Genomic DNA, 26,272 nt, shown 5'->3' on the forward strand with positions numbered 1-26,272 from the left:
AATATACTTATCGAATTATTTCCGTGAAATCCTATATTAAGGTACCATTAGGAGAACTTTAAGGTACTTATGTGTATAAATATTATTATAAAGTATTAAATTATTAAAATTCAATAATGTTATTGATTTGTTTGCTACCTATTGAACTTTACATTAGCTAGCATAGGTACTATATATCAAAGTGCAATATATTTTAATATCATATTTCATATATTATAGTCATACAGTCCAACGGTTCCCTAACTCTGCACCATGAGCTTGAAAAGTTTGAGAACCGCAAATTAACTGCCGACATCGTGGGCGGTCTGACAGGTGTAATACAAATAATGTTATAGGTAGCTATAGGTATACTGCCACTGTGGTATGAAGTAGGTATTACGTAAAATATTTATGAGTTATTGAGTTATGTCACGACAATATGTGATGAAGCGATAATGATAACCCTCCAAAATGTTGTGCTTTTGTATAAATATTTGTATAAGTAAATAGTAGTATATTTTTAAAAGTCATAAGCAATTCATGAAAAAAACAAAGTTACATATCGCGATAATATTAAAATATATATACATTGTACAGACATTAAATAATATTTAATATATATATTGCCAACGTCTCGTTGATGTAGGTATTTCAGTCTTAAACAACGATGTTGAATTCAGAAACCGACAAATCGTTAGAATTTTTTCTATTATTTAAATATCCTGTACACTTCCTGATCATTAAATCTTATCTTTCTGAGTTTCTGACAGATTTTTCAGTACTCACTTCGGTTAAACTCTTTCCTGCAGTGTATAGCCAATAAATCTCGGCGGGTGTTCCTCAAGGTGGTAGGTATTCTTTCTCCTGTTCTTTATAACATCTACGCCTCAGACCAACTCACCTCCCCGAACACACTAGTCGCCGACTATGCTGACGATATCTCTGTAAATCATGACTCGGCTATTGCTTCCCACCACCTCCAAAATCATCTCTCCCTCATCTCCCTAACCAATTGGCGGTTAAAAATAAATCAATCAAAATCACTCAATCACTGACGCATATGGGTAGATCTTCTTGCTCGTCAAGCACTGGTGTGTTAGCGATGTATGTTCGATTCGCTTTCTATTTATTGCGCTTTCCATCTTCCTTGAGATGTCCAGTGGAGAGGGCCACGTGTGGATGGTATAAATCATTAGAATTATTGATATTATTATCGTGTATTTGATGGTGCATTATCTTAAATTGCCTATTTAAAGAGCCATCTTAAGGTAAAAACTATACATTGTTAGAATATAGAGTATATAGAGTATAGACAATAATATATTCTTATTTTATTTCATAAGCTACTGACTTACGGTTACGACTGTACGTTTGTATCTATTCTATATTTCTATAAGGGTAAGTACTATAACTTTGTGAAATATTGAAAGTATCCTAGCTGTAAGTAGTGTAGGTACCATACGTCCATACATTAAAAATATGCAAATGTTTTTCTAACTTTATAAGCTGTTGACTTTATTATTTAATCAGGTAAACTATCATTGTGACAATGTATTTGTGCAGTACAATTTGTACTACTATAATAAATTAAACTCCATTTTTATAAATCATTGACTTTTCCTCATATTTTATCACAGGCTTTCTTACTTACCAGATGAGGTACTCTTATATTATTTACATTGTTATCATTGAAACTCGCACGGGGACTACCATCATTTTGTTGGTTGGAATACATAAAATAATCTGTATAAAATATTTATTTATTTATTTATTTATACAACAATTTTAGGAATAATAAAATTCAATTCAACATCAGTTATCAGTATTAATATTTACCATAAATACATATATGATATAGCATACTATTTGCCAACCAAGAAAATGGCGGAACCTGGCTTCAACTTTACTAATGGCCGGAGTTACTTATCCAGTTAAAATAGAAATCTGTGTATTTTATATTCTTTTTTTCTGACTTAAACAATCTCTGTACAATCAGCACAATAAGAATAGGTATACGATAAGAACAGAAAAGAAAAAAAGGTATAAATGCAATTAAGTTTCCCCTCGCCAATTTGATTTTTTTTTAACAAAACTTATGTAACTCGAAGAGTTAAAAACGATGGTACAATCAAAATATATGCAGCCCTTACTTACTTTTGTGAAATTAAAGGCTTATAGCCTTCCAAAGTTTGCGATTTTACGTTTATACTGCTTTATGATGCCGCCATAATATTTAATACCGATACACCTATCATGTTATTTTCTTTTTTGTTTTTGTTTTTTTTTTTTTTTATATATATTCTTAATTTCTTTTTAATTTAAATGATCAATCTGTGATTACACTATTTTCCATAGACATATGGATGTATTATATATCTATACTTTTTTCACACCTGAAAAGATAAATATTATGGCGTTTTCCTACTATATAGTTGCACTATTGCACTAAGGGCGCACTGAGTGTCATCTATCCCTACGTGTTTGCACAATTCCAGTGTAATGTGTTCCATCTTGAAAAACTGTATACGAGTGTCTTACACTTGGTGCTGAACTGGCGCACGATCTTTTTGAGACGGTTAATCTGTGATCCGATGTTGTAAAAATTTAAATTTCAAATGCTCATAAAAATTTAATTTTTATTTCCGGTGGACATTTTGTTTGTGACAAAAATTGAAAAACTTGTAAGGAATCTTGTATTAAATTTTCAAATCTTAGATTTAAAAAGAAAATTTTTTATGAATTTCTAACTTAAAATAATTTGCGAATTTTTGTGATTTTTACGTATTTTGTCAAAATTCAAACTTTGAATGCTTATAAAAAAAAATTGTGACTATGCATTTCTTTTATTTTTCAACTGTTATTGTAACAATATGTTTAGGATGAGCCGTGTATTAAATTTTCAAGCTTACCCAACAAATAAATTTGTATCGATATTAATATTAAAAAAAACTAATAATGATCGAAAATTGCAAATACCTATGAATAGTTCAACTTAATTCGAAAATTGCATGGTGGATAGAATATACTTATATAAATATTCGGTGAAAAATGAAAATTTCATGTATCTCTATGGTCATTTGTTTTAAAATTACATCAAAAACCAAAATCGATTTTGTCGAAAACTGATTGTGCGTAAAATTTCCCGTTTTCCCTTTAATTTTTAGTTTGTTTTCCTCGATTATTTAGAAAAGTATTAAGAATTTTTTACTTTTGATCCCCCAAAGTATCAACTAGATTCACTTTCTGATCGAATAAGGTACTGAAGTCAAAAATCGAAGCACTTTTACTGCCCCAAAACGTTATGACACTGATGACAGACACAAAAGAAAAAAATTATAATTAAAAACACACATCATGGTAAAATCAATATATTCATCGCTCCGCTCAAAATCTAAAATGAACATCATTGTAAAACCATAAGATCTTTTACTTACATCAGAAATATTCAGAACCTAAAATTATCTAGTCTTTAAATAATATTAACTAATATGTCGTTGGGCGCACGGATCGAGTAAACAATTACCCGAGGCGTTCAGTATATTCAGTATATTTTTAAATATAATAATAAATTTATAAAAACCAATGATATCACAACAAAAACACTCCGCCAACTCCGTGTAAAAAAACGCTAAGTAAAAAAAAAAAATGCTATAAACTGTATGATATAAGGTGGAATCTAATTAAATGGTCTAATGCGTAAAATGTATTTATAAGTAATTGATTCAAATTTAATAACATTGGTTTTGGTTATTTATATTAATTTATAACATGAATTATTTTAACTAAAATTGATCTAAATTTAGTTTACTTTACCGGAATGTTCAGTCTCAAAATGTATAGCCAAGTACTTAGTTTATGTTATAACTATTAAAATAAATAAATTTGTTTCCGGCCAAGTAAACCAAATTTAGATCAATCTTAGTTAAAATAATTCATGTTATAAATTAATATAAATAACAAAAACCAATGTTATTAAATTTGAATCAATTACTTATATATACATTTTACACATTAGACCATTTACTTAGATTCCACCTTATATCATACAGTTTATAGCATTTTTTTTTTTTTTTTACTTGGCGTTTTTTAAGTTTTTTTACACGGAGTTGGCGGAGTGTTTTTTGTTGGGATAGTAATAGAAGTCATAATAGTCATCTAGAAGTCTGTGTAAAATGTTGGTACTTGTGATAACACCAAAAAACTCGCGAGTTCGGCAAGGTGGAAAACGCTATATATTGATAAGATTTATCAGCTGATACCCGAGAAAGTGATCAGTGGATAGATAAGCGCTATCTAAATATAATATAGTTGTCGTCTTGTCGACATAAGTATAATTATAGCGTACCTACAGGGCACAGGCTACAAAGTTAATATTATTGAATTATTCACCTTTTACCTCAGCAATTACATTTTTTTCTTAGTAAGTTGTGTTAGAAATGATCATTTAACTATACATAAACGTAAGTTTATTCGAATCCATTAACTATTTTAACACTGATGAGTTAACGTGTGATATTATTTATATATATATATATGGTTGAAGACATTAAACACTATTGCACAATAGTCACAAATACTTGAGCAATGTCGGCTTCGAGAGGTACAGATGCAACAAGGGTGTTGAGAGGTGTACAAATGGTGTTGGATGAAATAGTCAAGGCCAACGAACATAACTGCAAAAGGAACATGAAAAACTGTAGCATTACAACCGCGCTTAAAGATGCTACAATTCAATTTGCTGACAAGCTTGGAGCGGCTAAATTAAAAGTAATTCAAAGCAATAGCAGTTGATGCCTAGTTGGTTTTTTAAGAAATATATATCAAATAATCTGTCGACCTGATCAAGTCATCTAGGCGCTGATAGCTGTCCTGCCCCCAGCCTTTTTTTTTTAACCAAAATACATATAGTCTCAACTCTCAATAACTAATTTAACAATACACAATATTATTTTCCTACACATCATGACCATTGATCTATATTCTATACTGCTATATATTACTGACTGGTGATTGATAACAGTAAAATTGTTGCATACCTCCAGCTTCTAATTGGGACAATTTGATAAAATTTTAATAACTTCACCAACTTCATGGCTAACCATATTAGAAAAATGGTAAAATTTTGAAACTAATTTTATGATATAACTAATTTTAGGATTTTTTTCTATCTCTATTCCACTCTCAGATCTTCAAACTAAGTTACTTTATTTAAGGTCGATTAATGATTAAACAAAAATAAAGCAATGCTTTAAAATATTTTTATTTTTCAATAAACCTTAAATAAATATCCAGGAAAATTTAAAACAAGGATTCTCAATAATATTTCATACTGTATTATTAACTAAAAAATATAAACAATTTTTTTTTAACGATATTTTAAGTTAAAATTTGGACATAATTATATATTTAAATGAAAAATATTGATTTTAATTATTTTGTTGTAATTTAAAAGTATTATTCGTGGGAACTTGAAACTTTTTAAGTAAATTATTATATTTCATGTACACAATGACATTTTCAAATGCAATTTTTTAATTCCGAAAAATTTGAGTTCACCTCTTGTAGTTCTAATGCTTATAATAGTGAAATAAATTACTAATCAAATCATAATCATATCATCAAATATACTTAGTAATTTTATAAGCCAGGGGTGGAGAACTTTTTTTTAGTGCGGTGCCAAATTTTTGCAATCAAGGGTTTGACCATTTTTCACGTGTCCAAAGTTTGTAAGAACAAATTAGAACATAATAAATATATTAATAATGTAGAAACATAATCAATTTTACATAGGAACATTATAATTTTTAGAATGTTTATAATTACCTAGTTTCTTTGAATTTTTTACGAGCAAAATGTTATAAATAGCATAATTTTTCACAATTTTAATTGTTCACGTGCCATTGAAATTTGACAAACGTACCAATTTTGGCACGTGTACTGTGGGTTTGCCATCCCTGTTAGGCTGATTAGACCCAGAGGTCTTTGATCAAGAACGTTTTTCGAATACAATAATTTCAAATTATTGAATTCAAATTTAACACATCCATTACAGTGACTTCTCTAGACTTGAAAAAGTGTACAACAGTAAACAGAGCATTATCCATTTACTAATTATTATATAATAATATTGTATATAAATTATAACAATATTTTTAGCAAGTAGGTTTTCTCTATGAAATAAGGACATAATAATATTGGATAATTAGTAAAAAAAGGTCTGATTTCAAGAGAAAAATATGCAAAGGAAGATAAATAAGACAGGAATTTATTTTTACTTAGTAGAGTCAATGTATTATAAAGACTTTTGGTCGTTTAAATAAAGATGCCATAGGCAGTTAAAAAAAAAAAACTTAGTAGAGTCGAGGATAATTCAAAAGAGCAAGGCAGTTTATTGAGGAGGGGTAATGACTCCCATTGTAAATTTATACATTTTAATATTATGATTTATTTCAATAAATTTATATACATTATCCGTGTTTATCAAGTAAAAGATAATAACTATAATGATTTTTAATTCACTGATGTTTTATTATTTAACTATACCTCTATACATCAACCGAGAAATGCTATTGATACATTTTCATCGTTTGTTTTATGTAAAAAAATATTCATCAATTTAATACTTGTTGTATCATAAATTGTAATATTACATAGTTATTATGCTTACTCACCATAAACAATAACAGGGACAACTGTATAGGAAAATGTCTGGTTAGGAGGTAACACAGTCTCCATTCGCGTCCTTCCTTGCAAATGGTCTTGAAAAATTATATTATGATTACACAATACAATTGACATGGTCTTAATATAATCAAAGAATACATTAATCTGATGAGTTACAAGAAATTTAATAGGAATAATTGGAGCAAAATTATGTGTATAACATAATATTTAGTTTATTTTAATGAATAATATTTCTGTTATAGGCTGCATAATATTTGTTTTTGAATAATTATTTTTGGTATTGGGAATAGCCAATTTAATGTTTTGATAAAATAATTATGTACTGTTTCTATTCAGGTTGATTAATGACATATATTCCATAATAAGTTTTTCAGAGAGCTAACATTTTTGTCTATTGTTAACTTGAGAAGTTTTTTTATATGGCTGTATGTTGAATTATTATGAGTAACAAACAATAGATTTTTATTTATATGTTAATTTGTATTCACAATTATTTTTCTTCTATAGCCAGAAAACATCACAAAAGAGGTCACTGAGAGATCAGCTATGGTATTTGAGGGTCTGCGAAATGTTATCATAATGACACGTAAGTTATTTATACTAGAGTTCTAATAAATATTATTAATCCTATACCTGTTTATTTTATAGTCCAGCAAAATAATCAGTTTGAAGAAACTATACCAACTAATCCAACAGATATTGCACCCTTTGATCATTTTCCTACTGAAGGTCAAGCACTAAGTGGACCATTTAAAGTTCCTAGTGATGTATTAAAAAAACATTGTTTCTATGGAAATTTCACTAGAGACTTGGTTATTAATCCTCTTGAACCTAATAATATTGGACAAAAATTGTATTACAGTAACTTTGAAGAAAACTCAAAACAAAGCGCAACTGATGCAAGTAAAAATGAAATTAAAGAAAAACGTAAACCAACTGTTAACAAAAACACAAAACCCAAACAACAAGTACTTAAAAAATTTAGCATTGTTCATTAGTATATAATTAAACTCTGAAAACAACTTTTAGTTAAGTGGATCTGCAAAACAAAAAACTGTACCATCTTCACAAATTGGTCGAATGTGGTCATTTGGTGGACTTGCAGCTGGAATAGGTATTGGAGCTGTTACAGAAATTACAAAACGTTCACTAGGAGTAAGCAATTCAACCAAAAAAAATGAAGGTGGTTACATGGAGAGTGCATTTATATCTCCAGAAAATGCTGAACGTATTGCTAATACATTATGTGAAGTTCGAGGTTTATTAATATTCCAATACAAATTTTTTTATTATTATGATGGATTGCGAGCATTAAGTTTAATTTGTTGTGATTTTTTAGGTGCTGCTTTAAAAATTGGCCAAATTCTTAGCATTCAAGACAACAATTTACTAAGTCCAGCGCTGCAAAAAGCATTTGAAAGAGTGCGCCAATCAGCTGATTTTATGCCAACTTGGCAATTAGAAGTAATTTATTTTTTTTTTTAAATTACTTTTTACATTTTGTGTTTATTTATCATTAAAACTTAGACAGTATTGGCCAAAGAACTGGGTGCTAATTGGAAAGATCGTTTTGAAACTTTCAACTTGAAGCCTTTTGCAGCTGCATCTATTGGTCAAGTACATGAAGCTACAATTAAGGATGGAACAAGAGTCGCAGTCAAAGTTCAATATCCTGGTGTTGCTGATAGCATAAAAAGTGATATTGATAATTTGGTTGGAGTTATGAAAATATGGAATATGTTTCCACAAGGCATGTTTATTGATAACATTGTTAAAGTAGCTAACAAAGAATTATCCAATGAAGTAGATTATATTCGAGAAGCAGAATGTACAAGGAAATTCAGAAATTTATTAGAACCTTACAATGACTATTATGTACCAAAAGTTATCGGTTAGTCTTACAATATAATATTGTTTTGTAAATAAAACTATCATTTACTTGTTTAAAATATTTTATGAACTAAAGTTTATGACTTCAGAATGTAAATGTAAATTTAAATTTTAAGAGCATGAATATTTCATACACATATTTATAAAATGTATGTATTATAATATAACTAAAAATGTTTTTCCTGTAGATGAAGTTAGCACCAAACGAATATTTACATCTGAATTAATTGAGGGGATACCATTGGACAAATGTGATCACATGGATCAGGAAACTCGTAACAATTTATGTTTCTTAGTGTTACAATTGTGTCTTAAAGAGCTTTTTGAATTTTCATACATGCAAACTGATCCGAATTGGGCCAATTTTTTTTATAATGAAAGAACTAAACAGGTAAATTAGTGTTTTAGTGTTATAATATTATTCATTTTATATTTTATTGGTGATTTTGAAATATAATTCTGTTAATTTCATTTCTAGAATATGATAATAAATTAAGAAACTGAATTACTCTGTAATTTTTTTTTTTATTTTAGTTAATTTTGTTGGATTTTGGAGCTACTCGTTCTTTTGATCAAAAATTTTTAAGTGATTATTTAAAAATTATTAAAGCAGCAGCAGACAATGATCGTGTACTAGTCTTGAATTATTCCAAAGAAATGGGATTTTTAACTGGATACGAGTCAAAGGCAATGGAAGATGCTCATGTCGAAATGGTAATGATTATGGGAGAAGTATTTCAATATGATGGGGAATATGATTTTGGCTCTCAAGATTCTACTAAACGCATCCAATCATTATTACCAGTAATTTTACATCAACGGCTAGCCCCTCCACCCGAAGAAATTTATAGCATCCATAGAAAATTATCTGGTACTATCAGCTAAATTTCATAATATTTAAAACAATAAAAAGTATGATTATTTTTTTTTGTTTACAGGTATATTTTTACTTTGTTCCAAATTAAAAGCCAAGTTTATGTGCAGAAAATTATTCTTCGATACTTATGAACAGTTCAAACACAAATATTAATAATTTCAGTGGTAGTAACTTATATTTATATAACGTAAATGTTAATTATTAACAAAAAAAAACTGTGCAATTGAGGAAAAACAGATCAACATTTACTAGTTAATATATTGTTTTTATTGCTTTATTATCATTATTTTTTTATTATTAAAAGTAGCATGTTATTATAATATTACAATTGACTAAATTCTTGAATCAACACAATTACTAAAAATACTATGGCTTAGGTATATAGTTGGAAAATAGTTTTCCTTATAAAAAGGATTATTTTTGTAGCTTTAAATAATTGAGTACCTACAACATAATTTTTATATGTAATTCTTTCAGAGTTTATTTACTAAAAAATAAATAGATTTAAGTTTAACTAAAAAAAAAAACATAATTTAAAAAAAAAAACAATAATAATGTCTTTTATAAATATAACACATTTTTTTCCACGAAATATAATGAAAACAATTTATCAAAATAGCGAGATACAAAAAAAAAAAATTATTATTTTGTAAATACTTGTGAAATGTTTTTAATATAGGTATCAGAATTATTATTTTTACTGTGCCACTGTGGCATTGCTGAAGGTGAGGGCCTTACTTATTCTCTAGACGGAAGTTGATTTATTCAGTTTGATTCTAAACATGTACAATTGTTATTAGTAAATTTTAAAGTTCTTGTAGATAATATAAACTAAATTTATTGATTGTGTTGATTGTCTCTGAACACTACTACTTCATAGAAGCATTTTATAACTGATTCTTTTCCAATTTTGATATAAGTTACTAATGATCAAGAGAAAATAAAGTTCTAAAAAAAAAAAAAATAATATATTATATATATTATTATGTAATTATATATTTATCATAAGAATAAACTTAACAAAAAAAAGACATTAACAAGTATAGTGAACAGCCTGGCATTTTTTTGTCGAAAATATCAATATGGTTCTCGGTCGTACCAAAAAACAATTAAAAATGTATTTATTTTTAAAAAAATACTATCACAGTGCTTCCTAAGAGCAAGAAGACAAAAAGTTCAATTAACGATACATTATATTATTATATTACTCGAGAGAAAAAAACTATCACCGTTTCAAAAATACCTTTTACAATTTTTTTATTTTTTTTTTTTTGTTTTTTTTTTCAACTAACCCGCGCGATGTAATTATTCATTAAACATTATAATGTGTTATCATTAATCAAATGGTTTAGTTTTCTGGCGGTAGGTAGAAGTTCTTTCTTTTCTGCAAGTATAATTAATAAAGTAAATAAACTATTTTAATCTGTGTTACGTATAAACTAGTCAACAAAATGCTAAACAGAGTAGGCTATGTTTCGTTAAACGGCCCCGGTCGCAGCGCGTTTTATCTGAATTTGTCCTTGTGATGTTCGATGATCACCGACGCGGGTTCGTTGTTGTTGTCCGTCGACTGCTTCTTCAGGTACATCTGCCGCAGGGTGTCGGTGCACTCCCGTTTCGCGTCGATGCACTCGACGCTCGAAGAACGTTTGCGCAGACGGCGGGTGGTGATGCCGGCCAGGTTCAACAATGCGTCTGCGCCCTCGACGATTCTACGGCGTTCTTCCGCGTCCTCTTTGCACAGACTGAAACGTCAAACGAAACACGATCGTCAACACAAAATATCCAACTCGCCGAATCTCGATTCGGGGCACTAGCGGATCTGGAGATCACTGAAAGACGGTGGCGGCTCGTCAGGAGAGTCTTTGAGACGGCGACTCACCGCAATAAAAAGTAGTAACAAAATAAAAAAGTTTGAAAAAAACTGTATTGTAATATTTGTAATTTAATATTTTTATCCGTTTAAAAAATAATAATTATGGTTTTCATGGTTTTCGATATTAAAATTGACAATATAATATATTTTGTTTTCTATTTTTACAATAATAATGAAAATCAGGGCGTCATTCAATAATAATACGGGCGAAAAATATCGATAACAATGACGGTTGCTAGTTCGGGAATCTGCCGTTTAAGAGACTCAACTCAATATTGTGTACCCAAATTTCATATGTACGACAAAGCTGAGGAGGGGGGTAGATTGTATAGTTCAGTACATTGAGACTAGAGACTAGACTCATTCAAAGTTTCTCGCATCGCAGTCGTCACGTACTTTTCAGCTAACACCTAAAACCTACAGCGTGCCGTACTGTCGTGCGTCCGTATTAGACGACTGAATTTAGTTGTTCGACATTGTATCATCCCGTGTAGTAATAATATTATTATTATTTATTATTGGTGTAATACACAAGTCACAAACTTGATTGTAATAATAATAAATTGTCAGTCTACCCAATGAATTTAATTACGAGCCGCCACTGCTTAAGGAGATGGCGAATTGGTGCCACAGATTTATAGGTAGGTACTAGGTATAGTGGCGAAACGACCGTGGTCTTTGAGAAGCGATTGCTTCTCGATTATTTTAAGGTTTGGAGTAACTGAATACACATTACCAGTTTTCATAAAATAATACCTTTTTTGCGTCATTTATTAAGTTTGAAATTATAGTTATGACTTAGGAATTTCATATTCATTAGTCATTACATCATACTACGGTGCTACACTACAAGTAAAAAAAAAAGCCCTAGGAGGGGGTGGGTAATCGCCACGACGCAATATTAAAACAATATTGTTAAATATGCAAATAACATCCTATGTTATAATATTTAACAAGTAAATCGCGAGAAAAAACACGGAACACTTGACATGCTCTTCGCTCCTCGGGATATTGAATTCCTATAAACTAAAATAATTATAAAACGATTTCTGACAGTTTCATAGTTAATGAATAGGTTAAACTGCCAATAGAAGCACTGCAAACGTGGACGACGGGGGAAAAATGTGCAAACTCGAATACCTACTGTTTTAGTTGTAATAATTTGGCTATTATAATAGCCTTCAGCCGAATGTCTACGAAATATCTATTTTGTTTAGAGAATAATTAAATCTGAACCTACCACTGTTATTTAAAAACGATTTAAGGCATGAACAAACAAAAAATTATTAGCTACTATTATTTGTATGTATATGTATATTATCCGTATTTAACGACCGTGGGGTCGTTTTGGTCTCTTGGACATAGATATGTGTGTATAATCACTATAAACGTAGTGTGTAGAGGCGAGCAATGTGGAATGTATATAATATTATGGCGGTATTAAATTGTTGATTACGCGATAATATAATAGTGAAGCGTCGATATGGATTCGGTATGTTTACTGTGTACAAAAATGATAGATAGAATAGAAAAAAATATATAAAAAAACAATCATAATGTTGATTAAACTTGGTAGCGGTAGGTACAAATGATTGTAGTTGTATTATCGAAACAATGATCATTAATTGTATCGAAATATTGTTCAGAGGACGCCACGCCCGCATAATATTATACGTTGTTACCGTCATCTCAAACGTACCTACTTAACCTGCAAGACGTATAAAACATTGACGATTTGGGTTCAGCAGAACCATTTCTGTGTTGTAAATTTGTTATCTTTAAAAATAGGTATCAAAGTGGATTGACTTATCGAACTCGAAGACAAGATTATGATGTACGTTTTACGATATTTTAAGTTTGAATTGATCGCGAACATTTTTAAACTGTAATTTTTTACATGGGCGGTAATTACTGATAACTCGCAAAAATATCATTTTCAGCACACAGACAATGTGTTTACTTTTGAAGTTTGGTAACAGACGAATTCACTTTTATATTGGAGCTATAACAACACAAAATTGGTTACCTACTATTAGGCACATGACATAAAGAGTATACTTAATTACGCTGTACCTAAGACGAAGACAACACTTATACACGAGGGTGCAGTGGTATCCAGTATACTGGAATAAGTATCAAATTTCATACCGACGTATAAAATATTGAATAAATTTATCAGCAAGCTGAATAAAATTAAGTGGCATTTGAAGTATACCTGTCCATTTTGAAGCAGTTGTCGTAGGTATGATCCTCGCTTGGGCATATAGTAACGATTGGATATAACTAAAAAAAAAAAAAAACGATTTAATTATTAATTAATCAATAATAAATATTATGTCACACCCAATATTATATGCATTATCTGTAATAATATTATTGAAATTTTTTTTTTTTTTTTATGGTGAAAATACGAATGTCACTATAGGTACAAATTAGCGTGTTTAACCGCAAAATGTTGAATAAATATTTTCAGTGAAGTACTGTATTTTAAATTATATCATGTTAATATTAATTCAACAAACCCCACACTTTCTTTGCTGGAACATTTTTAATTATTTAGTATTGTATACAAAATATTATTTTTAACCCTTTATATTAACCACATAAATGTATAGATAATTATTATTGTGTTAACTCATGAACAGCCTGTGAAATATTTTATTATTATACTTGTACCCAGTCCAAGTGATATTTTTGAACATAAAAAAAAGGAACCAAATAAATGATATAATTAAAATGTTTAATTGTAATTCATAATGTAATCTAGTAGCCAAAAAAGTTAAATCCAAAACACTGCCAAAGTCCATCAAGTGGTACGATGGCGAATTTAAAATCACAAAATATCATCCACTTCAAGTTCTAATGTTCGTAAAATTATTTTATTTCATTGGTTGTGATTAAACGTTCAGAGTTTATTCGTGCATTATTATCTCTCGGTAATCGGTGTATAATAACATAGCCATTATTCCAATACTTTATTTATATCGAATACCAACACATAATATTTAAATAATTGTGATTTTTGAGAATTTCAGCAAGTAGACGTTAGCTTTCAAGAAAATAACATAAAATTGTTCGGAACTGTCGTATTTAACGAAGTGATGTAATCATGCAGCTATATTCATTATTACGTATAAGGTATAACGTCGTCTTAAATATCCATTCTACATATTTTATACACAATACTAACTACTAAGATATTTAGATATCTATATATGTTAGATATTTTGGCTCTTGTTTACGGAGTTCCATCGATGTTTATAAATAAACTTACAAACGCCGTGTTCAGCCGGACGCGCGACGGCGGCGGAACAAACGCGTGTGTGGGTACGGGAAACGTAAAAATAAAAAAGCCAAGGTAATCAAATAATGTTACCAAAAATCATCCAATGTAGACATTTACGTACCCCGGCTAGTTCTGGATCCGCGTCAGGTTTTGTTTGAGTCAGCTGCCAATCTGAAATTAATAGACCCATTAAAATATTGCTTACACGTCTCGGTGTAAAATAAAAAAAAAAGTAATGATCTTTCCTGCCAATATACCGTTATTATCATTATGGCGAGTTAATGAACGGATTTAACATAATAGTGCTATATAAAATATACTATTATTATATGAACCACAACGTGTCATCGCGGCGACATTCGTCACTATCACGACGACACGACGAATCGATCGATGGGTAAAGTGTCTGCCACTTCCATGATATTATTATAAAATAATGAATATACATGGGGTATTACAATATTGTTGTAACGGATTTAATTTCCGTGTATAGACCGCAGAGTTCTACGCGACGACGTCTATCTATATACTGTATTATAAATTATTGGTTCCATTAAATTATTTTGCCACCGATCGCAAAATATATAAAAATATTTCGTAAGTCGAACATAATAATATTATGTCGAAAAACATTAAGTTTTAAAGTAAAAAATCTAGACATCCACGTCGATTTAATTATATTGATAATCACAGCGCTAATATTTTTTTCTTTTTTTTTTTTTGAAATCACGTTATACGTTATTAAATTCTTTGTCATAATTAAAAAATATTTAAAAAAAATTTAACTGATAAAATAACATTTTTCAAAAAAACATTATCGTTTTTACTATTCAGATTTTTTAACATTATATAATTGATTTCAATAACAATATACATTTTTATTTTCATACTCCAAAGCTGAATTTTCTGAGTATTTTGATGTACAAAAAATTAGAAATCAAATTGATAACACGTATAGAGTTGGTTATAGTTACAACTTATAAGTATTTTAAGTCTAGAAATGTATTGTGAAAAAACATATTGCGGGGATTTATGTCGGTAAATAATATATAATTTAAAACTATAATGATCAAAGTGGATATAAATTATATCCTCCTTGCTAACGATGAATTACCATCACACATAATAGTAAGCGTAATGATAACATATTATATTATGTTTATCTAAATAATTATGTATAGGTAAAACATTTGACACGTGATTTGGCCAAAAGTGTAAAGTGTACCTACTGAATATTGTGATTATGTAATTCATAATCATACGTTTCAAGTGTTCGATGTTGAACAGTTCTTAAAGAAAAGTTCACTTTATCGTGATCGGTGCAAAAACTGTAAAGCCTCTTATTTGGGGCCCGTCCCGTGTGCGGCACTGACGATACTACCTTTAATAGACTATAGCAGTGGCTCTTAACCTTTTTAGAACCACAGAACACTTATAATTTTATAAGATTTTTGCGGAGCACTATACGTCGTAAAGACGTAAAATAAAACATCACTTTTCATTTTTTGTTTTTAATAAAATTTCATACACATACTCGTATTGTATTGTATTAAGTACAATTATTAAAAATGATGAAACCGAAAATTAAATAATCCTAATAATTTTATGATTTTTTTCGCAAATTTTGAAATTTTGGCGGAACACTTTAGCCAAGTTTTCGGAGCATCGGTGTTTCGCGAAACACCGGTTAAGAACCACTGGGCTATGGGCAATACACGCATTAGGCATTGTGACTTGTTGTGGTTATGACATTATATTTTCAAGACTGCAGTTGTCATTGTTACAATAACAATAATAATAATAATAATATTACTACGGTATATTGTCGAACTAACCTCTGTCGTGCACAATGCGCACGTGTGGACCGTGCTTGAGCACCAACATTGCGGTCGCGGCGTCCACGTCACTCACGGTGGACATCTCGTCCTCGCTCCGTTCGTCCTTGACCGCCTCAATGGTCTCGCCCCGAACCGTCAAACTCGTGTTCACCGTCGACTTTTTGCTGTACCCCTTGGTGTACGGGGTCTTCTGCAGCGCCTGGATCAGGCACGGCCGGTACGAGGGTTCGACCATCCAAAGGGAACCTTTTCCCAAGTTCTGCGGGGACAGGTCAAAGACAAAAATTAAGCTATTATCGTTGCGGTTGTTAGTAGAATGTTCGCCGGCACGCTATATACCACTGCTCTACCGCCAAAGATAACGTTATTATAACGCTACTATATATACGGCACAACCGTTATTAATTATATTATTTAAACATTTGTAAGCATAAATATTAAATAGCCATCTAACATATACCACCATGACACACCATAAATAATATTATTATGTGATAATGGAAAATAAAAGTAATTATTGAGCCTAAAAATTACGCCCGAGTATAGTAGACGCCTCCACAAACATCAATGTACCGGAAAAGGACAACTACATGTCACTAACATTTCACTTTGATCAGTAGGGTCATATAATATAATACAATTATTGGAACATATAATGGTGTCTCTCGTACTCGTAAATAATAGCCCTTCCAAGATCTCCCGCTACATATATAAATATACAATGCAGTTTGAAATATTAACATAAATCAACTTACCGAGTATAGATTATTTTAGATAAATGCAATAATCAAAATCAGTTTTTAATTTTTATCAAGTACCTACCTATCTTGCCTAGTATGAATTATATAATAATTGTACAAACGTGGCTATCTAAATAAATTGTAATACAGCTAGTATTAATACTAAATGAAGCATTTCACATGGAAAAATACTGAGGAGATGTATTGCTATACTATCAGTCCCTAAAATTGTGTGTAGTACGACACACTTTGTGTAGTACGAAAACGGAAAAATTCAGTGTGTAGTACGAAATTTAAAAGTTTGTTATTCACATTAAACCTTTATAATAATATTCTATAAAATTTTAAAACAACAACATTAATACAGGATATCAGTAAGTTCTTCGACCACAAAGAATAATAAAAAACAAAAAACTATAATAATTTAAATACTTCATATAGGTAATTTAAATTTATTTTTATTTATTTACTGATATTATGTATTATTATTTTCTGCATTTTGTACACTTAAAATGAAATTTATATAAAGAAAAAATGTTTTTCTCAACAAAAATTCTATTTCACAAACTTTTTTAAAGAACCTTTAAATTTGTTAAATATAAGTCCTACTTTATTTAAATAAAATTATTTATTGTAAATACATATTTTTATTAATTGATAGGTAGGCACTATATATAATTTAGATTGGACTGATTTGGGACTATGTGTGTAGTACGAAAATTTGGATATTTTAGGGACTGGCTACTATTATATAGCATAATATATTCTAATAATGCACCTAATCGAGACTACAACAGAACAATCGGCCCTTGGCGGTTGGCGGCGAGGCATTGCGTCGAAACTTGCAAGAAATAAAATATATAGGCTTACGGGAGCTTTTTCCACTTTTCTGAAACATTTGTTCAGCGAAAGGTTGTGCCGGACGCTGTTCTTCCACCCGGTGGGCGCGTTCTTGTAGTACGGGAAGTGGTCAACAATCCATCCGTAGATGTCTTTGACAGGCAGCGCTTTGATGGGCGAGTCCTCGATGGCCATGAAGATCAGACACGAAAACGAGTACGGCGGCTTGGATTCCGTGTTCACCTGTCAATTTTGAAGACGAATTTTATTATATCACTATCACGTCATAGTATATTACTGGAACAACACTGATAAGTGAATAACGATAAATATAAAATACTATATATTCAAATATACACGGCCAAGTTATCCGGGACGGTTACCTTTGGGTCGTAGCTGGACGACCGCAACGAGGAAGTCTTGTTGTTATTGTTATTATTATTTATGTTGTTGTTGTTGTTGTTGTTGTTGTTATTGTTTATGATGGCGGGTAGACCTGCCATGGCGGGCCAACATCGGACCGGCGATATAGATTGGCCGCTAGACGAACGAGAGTCCGATGAAGCATCGTCCGCATAATCGGTTTTTGGCAGCTCGTGAACACCTGTAGAAAATAAAAATTCAATTAACAATATTCATACTTATAATCATTTACAATAGGCTAATATTCGTTTTTTTAATCATCAATCATTAATGCATAACAGGAGTTTCCAAAACTATGATTATTCAGTCAATATTTAATGTATATTATATTCTTATTTAAATTGCTTAATTAGTTCGTTGTGTTGTTTAATATATAAAGTGGTCAAGACAAAATACATCCATCGATCCGATCAGAATCTAAAATGTATAGGTAATCGTAAAAATACAAAATATTGTATAAGACATACCAGTTAAATTAATAATATTTTATTATTTGTGACAACAGAACCAGAAATAAATTAAAACGAAACTATAATATATATTATAACTCATATTCTACCTTCTATGGTATATTTATTGGTTCATAAAATACTAAATAGCTTCAACGACACTTCTATGATCCATGATATTATATTGTTATATTTTTAATTTTAAAATAATGTGTACCTAATCATGCATCATTTCTCAATGTCTTTAAGATTAATACGCAATTCGAAAATGGTGCGATGGGAACTTAAGTTTAAGCATCTACTTTACAGAATAATATTATTCTCAAATAGTTAAATGGCTATTGTGTTTGGCAGGATAGTATTTATATTTAATGTATATAGCTATACAGGATTATAGCTCTATGAAATACTTATGGTAAACATATTAATTTTAATTAAATTACCTAGGTATAAGTTTGTATTACTATTTCACCCTAAAAGATTAAGTTAATGTAAATTATATATTTTAAAGCTTTTATTAAGGTTATTAATGTTATTATTATGTAAAATGTCTAACCTACGTAATGTTATGTTTGTGACATTGACATAATATTGTCTAATAGTTTAAGTTGGTAGACGACGGTTACCTTTATTCGATTTTTTAGATACCTTTAAATGTACATAACGCCATTATAATATAATAAGAAGGATATTACATAATACTTAAATATGCAACATGATATCTATACTTTTAAAAATAAAACATGCTTAATTATTAATAATTGTAGCGTGTTGTAGACTGTAATAAAATAAAAATAAATCTATTTAACTATCAACACAATCGAATTGCAAATGTTTTTATGTACGTTTTATAGGCTAGACACCATCATGAGTGTTACTAGTATTTAATAGTTAGAGGAGCTCTATAGAGTCTTAGAAATCACAGTGAGCCCTATTCTGATCAAAGTTGAAAATAAGTTTAATCAACTACAGAACAAATTCACCCCCTCCCCTTTACGCTCGTCAGCAAAAATAAAATAAGTAAACAACACATTCTATAATAACTGTATGTCGTAACTGTATACGCTTATATTTAAATGCAAATGCTTACAAAATATAATCATCGATAATCTTATTCGATAATCCTCTTTTTATATTTATTTTACCAGATCACTGAATGTTTTGGATCAACTCGACCTGATGTTGATGTACCGTACCGTCCGTACATAATGTCTTCATATTCTCCTCGTACATAATCTCGTTCAAGGCATATTCAGAATATTAGTATATGTTATATGCATATTATAAAATTATTAATTATTTTATTTTACACATTGAATCCATCATGCAAGTATTTGAATATTTACAACGAGAGCTTATATGCTCCCCTTAGTTACGTCAATGTGACAATGTTGGTAATCAAATTATCGTATTGACATATTTTATATAAATACCGAAATCAACTTGCAAACGTGTACAAAAATACGAAACCGTGCAAAATGTGCAAAATGTGTTTACCTATCATAAAATATTTTAAAAATGAAGATTTTTAAAATTTTTACTTAAAGAGGGCGCATCAGTAAATCATTTTTATTCATCTTACGAGCGTAGAATATAGTTTATTTTTTAAGTTATTTACAACTATTTATAATAAAAAAAAAATAAGAATATCGACAAAACTGAAAACACATATTATATAACATTATTTTCTAATAATAATATCTTAATTTCAGCAATTTAATTACAATGAGTGATATATGTTGTAGGTATTTACTTTATTATTACACATGGGTAAGACGGAGACCAAAATTATATTGGTGTGCCATCTTATAATAATTATTTGGAAAGTTTTTTTCATACTAGCAATAAAAAAATGTAAATTAGAGTACAGCAGTGAAACCAGTGAACGACGGAGGTACTCATGATGTGAGATTATAGTATAATAATTATTAACAGTTGTCGTTTCATTTAAATTTCAAATCATGTTATATGTTGGTGAATAAGCAGTTTTTAATTAAGGAATGTTTGGTTAAATTTTGTTAGGTTAAAATTTTTGTTTAAACGGTAAATATAATAGGTATGTAGTAATAATATATTTTAATTACTTGTGTCCTTATTTATTTACTGAAATTTTAAGTAGTTTTAGTAAAGATTAAAATATTAATACCAATATTGTAATATTTTTAGGATGCATATAATCTCGAAGTTATACCAAGTTGTTCATTATCTTTTTTTCATCCAAAAATACAGAATAATAATATTAAAATATTAGTTGTACTAGGATTTGTAGGTTCTAAACAGACAATATATTCGAGGGTTAAGCAATGTAAAATGAAGACTAAACAATATGAAAACAGTTCGGCTCTCATGTAATGATGTAACTCGAAAAAAAGTTAATTCATTTTCTATGATAATTTAACAAATTCGGAGAATTATTAATTGCAATCTGAGAAATTAACAATTAGTTGATATATATATAAATAATAAATATGTAGATTCAGTGTTGTCGTGATAACTAGATTCCCCTAGACATTTCTATCATGATGAAAGCATTTTTTTCTATAATATATATATATTTTTTTTTGTTGTCATATTTATATAATTTGTACAATCTGTAAGAAAAACATTTACAATAAGCACAATGGAGGGATACATAATAGGTCATGGTTGGCTTGATTGGAAGAAGCTATTCAATAATAGCACTTCATCGTTTCTATAATATGGTGTTAATGCTGTATTGTATGTTTGTGTATACTTTTTAATATTATTATTTATTTGTATAATACCATGTTCACGAATAAAATAAAATTCCACATGATATATTGCTAACTGCTAAGGTATGAACTATAAATCTATTAGTAATATTACAGTTAAAAATAGTTTATAGGTAAGTTTACAAAAGCATAAGTACCAACAATCTATATCCACTGTCGAGTTCAATAATTTTAAATTATTCTGTGCTTCACTTTATAATATACTGTTATAATAGTGTACTCAGATTTTCAATTAATTGTATTCATACTTTACATTGCTCTATAACATTCTTTTATTTTACAACCTCATGTAATTTTCTTCTGACATTAATAATAATATTATGATGACGTGAAAAATATTTAATAAAATTACAAATAATAGATTTTAACTATAGTATTTGATATCGTATAAGCATTAAATCGTATCTGCAGGCTATCTGACTATTGTTCAAATTAAAATCGTTTCTATCGGCTCCATATTTCCTCATCCTAAAGTCTTATCTCGAAGATCGATATTTCACCGTCAAACAAAACAATTCTTACTCTCCTTATTATAAAATTAAAGCGGGATTACCCCAAGGAAGTATGATACTAGGTACCTTGTATCCCCCAAACAAAACGCATAACTCTAGCAACATATGCAGACGATACAGCTATACTCGCATCATTATATAACCCATGATATACAATACCATTTAAATCAAACTTCCAACTTGAAAAAAAAAATGGAAAATTAAGATAAATGAAAATAAGTCAGTTCAAATAAGTTTTTCTCTATGTAGAAACGAATGTCCTTAACTATCACTCAATAATTTACCAATTCCTATCCAATATGTAACTAAATACCTAAGTGTTATCTGGATAAAAGGTGTACCTGGGCCCAACAAACTGAACATAAAAGAAGACAATCAAACGCATGCCTACACCTCCTTCGTCCATTACTGTCTCCTTCAATAAGTTTAAAAACAAAATATTAATATGAAAAACGATTATTACCCCTAGCTGGTCTTATGGTATCCAAATCTGGCATCAAGCCAAACCATCTAATATAAGACCTATACAAGCCTTCTAATCTTTATGTCTCAGACAAATAACCGGAGCCTCACGGTACATGACCAACGACAGATTACATAAGGATTTACAATCTCAATAGTCAAATGAATAGAAACTCGACTTTACAAAATATTCCACCTAAAACTCTATTCAAACCAAAACTTTCTTATTTTTAGTATATCCTATTTAACCATCCCCAGCAACCCTCTAAGGAGATTAAAAAGAAAATGGCCAAGAGACGCCCTTGGCTAATACAAAAAATAAAATATAATAACTAAACGGTCTCTCCATATGACCCCACCAAATTAAACAGGAGGTACTGTTGATGGACGGTTTCCCCCCTCAAGCCAATCAATTCATCTTCTTATTACTATTATTATCCAATTTATTTATTATGCTTTATGTATAGATTGTAAATATAGCTTAAAAAAAAAAAAAACTTTAATAGTATGTACGAAAAGCTTAAGTAACCACTAGATGTATGAAATTGTTTGTTGGACCATGATATGTCAAAAAATAATATAACTTAATTGTTAAATCAAATACCACTATATTGCTGTAAGAAATTAATTTAGAAAGATTAAAATGTTATAATTTGGTATAAAAGCATAATAATAAGGAACAATATTATTTATATTTTTAGACTTGATTTCTGGACCTAAATTTCATTATTTTTTAATGCATTATTACAAATATTACAACAAAAATGTAAAATATTGTTTTCGCATTTTTGAAAAAAAAAATGTGTTTCTATTTATCTTTGTTAAGTTGTAGTTTATTTAAATCTGATTTATTATTTTTTTTTTACTAAGGTAGGTAGCAGAGTATAAAATATTCATTTGCTTACTATTCAGTAGTTTTTATGTTGCATTATAGAGTATATTATTTTAGTAACTTATTAGAGTTTAAACACACATTCATAAAACAATAAAAAAGCATGACATAGAAACAAATGATAATATTAATCATTTAAACAGAAGGGATAATTAACAAAAGTTTATAAAATGTATAAAAAATTCAGACAATTATTAAAATTAAATATTTTAAAAACCATGTGATAGGTACTAATGTATTTTTTTTTATATATTTTATCATGATGGTAGATGGTAAAAGTAAATCTATAAATATTTGTATCAAAAATGTTAGTTTATATTTTACATAAAAAAATAATCAGAAATAATCAAATAGGAAAAATACTGTTTTATGAAAATCTTTAGAATGTCAATGAACTTTGAATATTATCATAATTTTTATTTAAAAGAATTTTTATTTCAAATACATTTTTCAGAGAGAAAAAAGGTTATTTTAGTTCTAATCAACAATTATAAATATGTTTCATGAATATGATATATTTTGAGTACCAATTTCAAAATGATTTTAAAATAATTGTACAAATTTATATTTTTATCATCAATTAAAATATAATAAAATATATATAATTATATTATGTATACAGAGGCGTTCATAAAATAATCTATAAATTAAATACATTCCTATTTTGTTACATTATTAACATTAATACAACATAGCTATAAAATATTTGAATTGAATGGATTTAATAAACGTTGCATGGACAGAGTAATGAAATAGGTTACACATAATAATATAAAGATATGATTTATTTGAAAATATAAAATGTTATAAATCACATCAAGCAAATCAAATTTTTTAGTAAAACAATATTCAGTTATATATATGATTCTGATAAATTATATAATTCCAATTTAGAATATTATGACACAGTAAAATTATATTTATGATTTGCAAATTTATCATTTTAGTCTTAAAATATATTAATATATTATTCAATTAAGGGTGAAAACGATAATTGATATGTATATTTAAAAAAAAAAAATTGTAATATTTATAATCAATATTTTTAAATCAATTTTCAATATAATCCTAGTAAAATAGATTATATTATAAGCAATAAAAATGATTTTTGTACAAATCAAAATAATCTCAATAATCCACCGATATAATGTGAAAAGCTGGTATAGTTATAATATAAGGTAAAAGTTAATTGTATGCTTGGACGGTTAATCAATATTACTTTAATTTATGATACTATATATAGTCTAAGTCTTGAATCGTTAACTTTGTGTTCTAAATAAGAACTTGGCTATTTTAATTATAATTAATATAAATAACACTGCTACCTATATTAGGCAATAGGCATACTTTCTAATTTTAATATTACTCAGCTCATTTACATATAGTTTAAGGTGCGCAATAAGATAATTTCTAATAAACTGTCGTGTATTTTTTAGAACATAATTGGTATGAATAAAATATCAAGCATGAATACATACAATGAGAAAATTGTAATTGTCATGACTCATGGATACTATGTATAAAATAAATAATTGGTATGAGCAAATCACAAATTTATTTATTTATTTATTTATAATTTCCTTTAATAGTTATTATACTTAATTTTTAATTTTGCAATGTATAACAGATATAAGAAAACCAGATAATGTAATGAAGGATATGATATCGGTCGGTAATGAACGAATTAATTGTAATCATGTGCATTCAGTTAGAACTTAAAACAATATGATCCAATTAAAATTCTTCCAACGAAACTACATATTTAAATCAGCTGGTGTCTTTAGAATCAAATATGGCCTATGGGAAATATTATTATATCACACCATTTAAGTCCCTATTTAATATTTATGTCTAAAGATATATTAATTAGTGTAAATGAATTTGTGGAAAAAAATATACATATGAATACAGAATATCATAATGAAGTAACATGATACAACAGGTGTTGGGCACTCGTCTTATTTCATTCAATTCAGCGTAAGAAAATAGATCAATAGATGGGACTCAGTGTTTTATGTATAGTAATATGTGTCAAACACGGGATGTTGAGGATATCGTGATTTATAATTATGTGTTATTAATTATTTATACACATTTAATTACACATTTATGTATATTGTATACCTATACACTATTGTAAAATGAGTTTAATTACGACTTTGAAATATTTAAAAATATTGAATAACTCAAATATCGCCAAATATCCTAAATATTTATAATATGATTCACCGTTGTATCGAATAATTTACTTTAAAAATCGGGGCGACATTTCCGGTTTCAGTGGCTTCAGGTAAACGCTCTTTTTTGCATCTTATGGATAACAACTTATTTAAGAAACCAAATAAGCGAGACGTGATTAAACAGAATGGCGTTAATAAAATATGTTTAGACTATATAGGAATGTAGTGATGACGCAAGAAGACATCGATGAACGGTAAAAGTTCCAAGACCAATGGATTTATTTTAATGGATTAATTATTTTGGAAAATATAATATAAAATTATAGTAATAACAAAGCAATAATTTACATCTACAATGATCCAAAAATGATGATATTTTTCTAAAAAAAAAACATTATTATCTTAACAGAAATATTTTCTTAAGTAGCATATAGCGAAAATAATGTTGGAACAGCAATAAATAATACAGAAAAATTTATTCAATCATTAAAAAATGCATAGCAAAGCTTGGTAAGAAGTTAGAACTGAGCTTATTTTTTCAAAAAATTACGACGACACAACGGACACTATACTGAAAAATTTGAAAATGAA

General features: G+C 28.7%; 2 protein-coding genes across 5 annotated transcripts in view; one reads left to right on the forward strand and one right to left on the reverse strand.

The window, feature by feature from the left end:
• The first annotated feature begins 4,282 nt into the window (after positions 1-4,282).
• Positions 4,283-9,707, forward strand: Coq8 (ubiquinone biosynthesis protein COQ8, mitochondrial). Of its 3 annotated transcripts, none has more exons than XM_015519877.2 (10): positions 4,283-4,439; positions 4,523-4,746; positions 7,171-7,249; positions 7,312-7,631; positions 7,693-7,921; positions 8,003-8,127; positions 8,191-8,554; positions 8,742-8,944; positions 9,088-9,424; positions 9,492-9,707. In XM_015519877.2, exons 2-10 carry the CDS (start codon positions 4,564-4,566, stop codon positions 9,581-9,583), a joined length of 1,932 nt encoding a protein of 643 aa, XP_015375363.2. In that variant the 5' UTR covers positions 4,283-4,439; positions 4,523-4,563; the 3' UTR covers positions 9,584-9,707. The 3 variants fall into 3 exon arrangements, with proteins under 3 accessions (XP_015375363.2, XP_089074670.1, XP_089074671.1); XM_089218544.1 differs by having other exon boundaries at positions 4,320-4,399; XM_089218545.1 differs by lacking the exons at positions 4,283-4,439; positions 4,523-4,746 and adding an exon at positions 7,068-7,088.
• A 692-nt stretch (positions 9,708-10,399) lies between these two features.
• Positions 10,400-26,272, reverse strand: part of LOC107169919 (uncharacterized) — a 48,676-nt gene continuing 32,803 nt past the window's right edge. For both annotated transcript variants that reach the window (XM_089218546.1, XM_089218547.1), the window contains 6 exons: positions 18,394-18,614; positions 18,041-18,253; positions 16,428-16,689; positions 14,714-14,763; positions 13,522-13,589; positions 10,400-11,175 (listed from right to left, as the gene is read on the reverse strand). In XM_089218546.1, the coding sequence (XP_089074672.1) occupies positions 10,935-11,175; positions 13,522-13,589; positions 14,714-14,763; positions 16,428-16,689; positions 18,041-18,253; positions 18,394-18,614 (1,055 nt within the window). In that variant the 3' untranslated portion in view covers positions 10,400-10,934. The remainder of the gene's footprint in view (positions 11,176-13,521; positions 13,590-14,713; positions 14,764-16,427; positions 16,690-18,040; positions 18,254-18,393; positions 18,615-26,272) is intronic.

The sequence above is a fragment of the Diuraphis noxia genome, unplaced genomic scaffold (genome assembly GCF_037042655.1).
Source record: "Diuraphis noxia isolate RWA-SAM2 unplaced genomic scaffold, SU_Dnox_SAM2 contig0002, whole genome shotgun sequence".
Lineage (NCBI taxonomy): Eukaryota > Metazoa > Arthropoda > Insecta > Hemiptera > Aphididae > Diuraphis > Diuraphis noxia.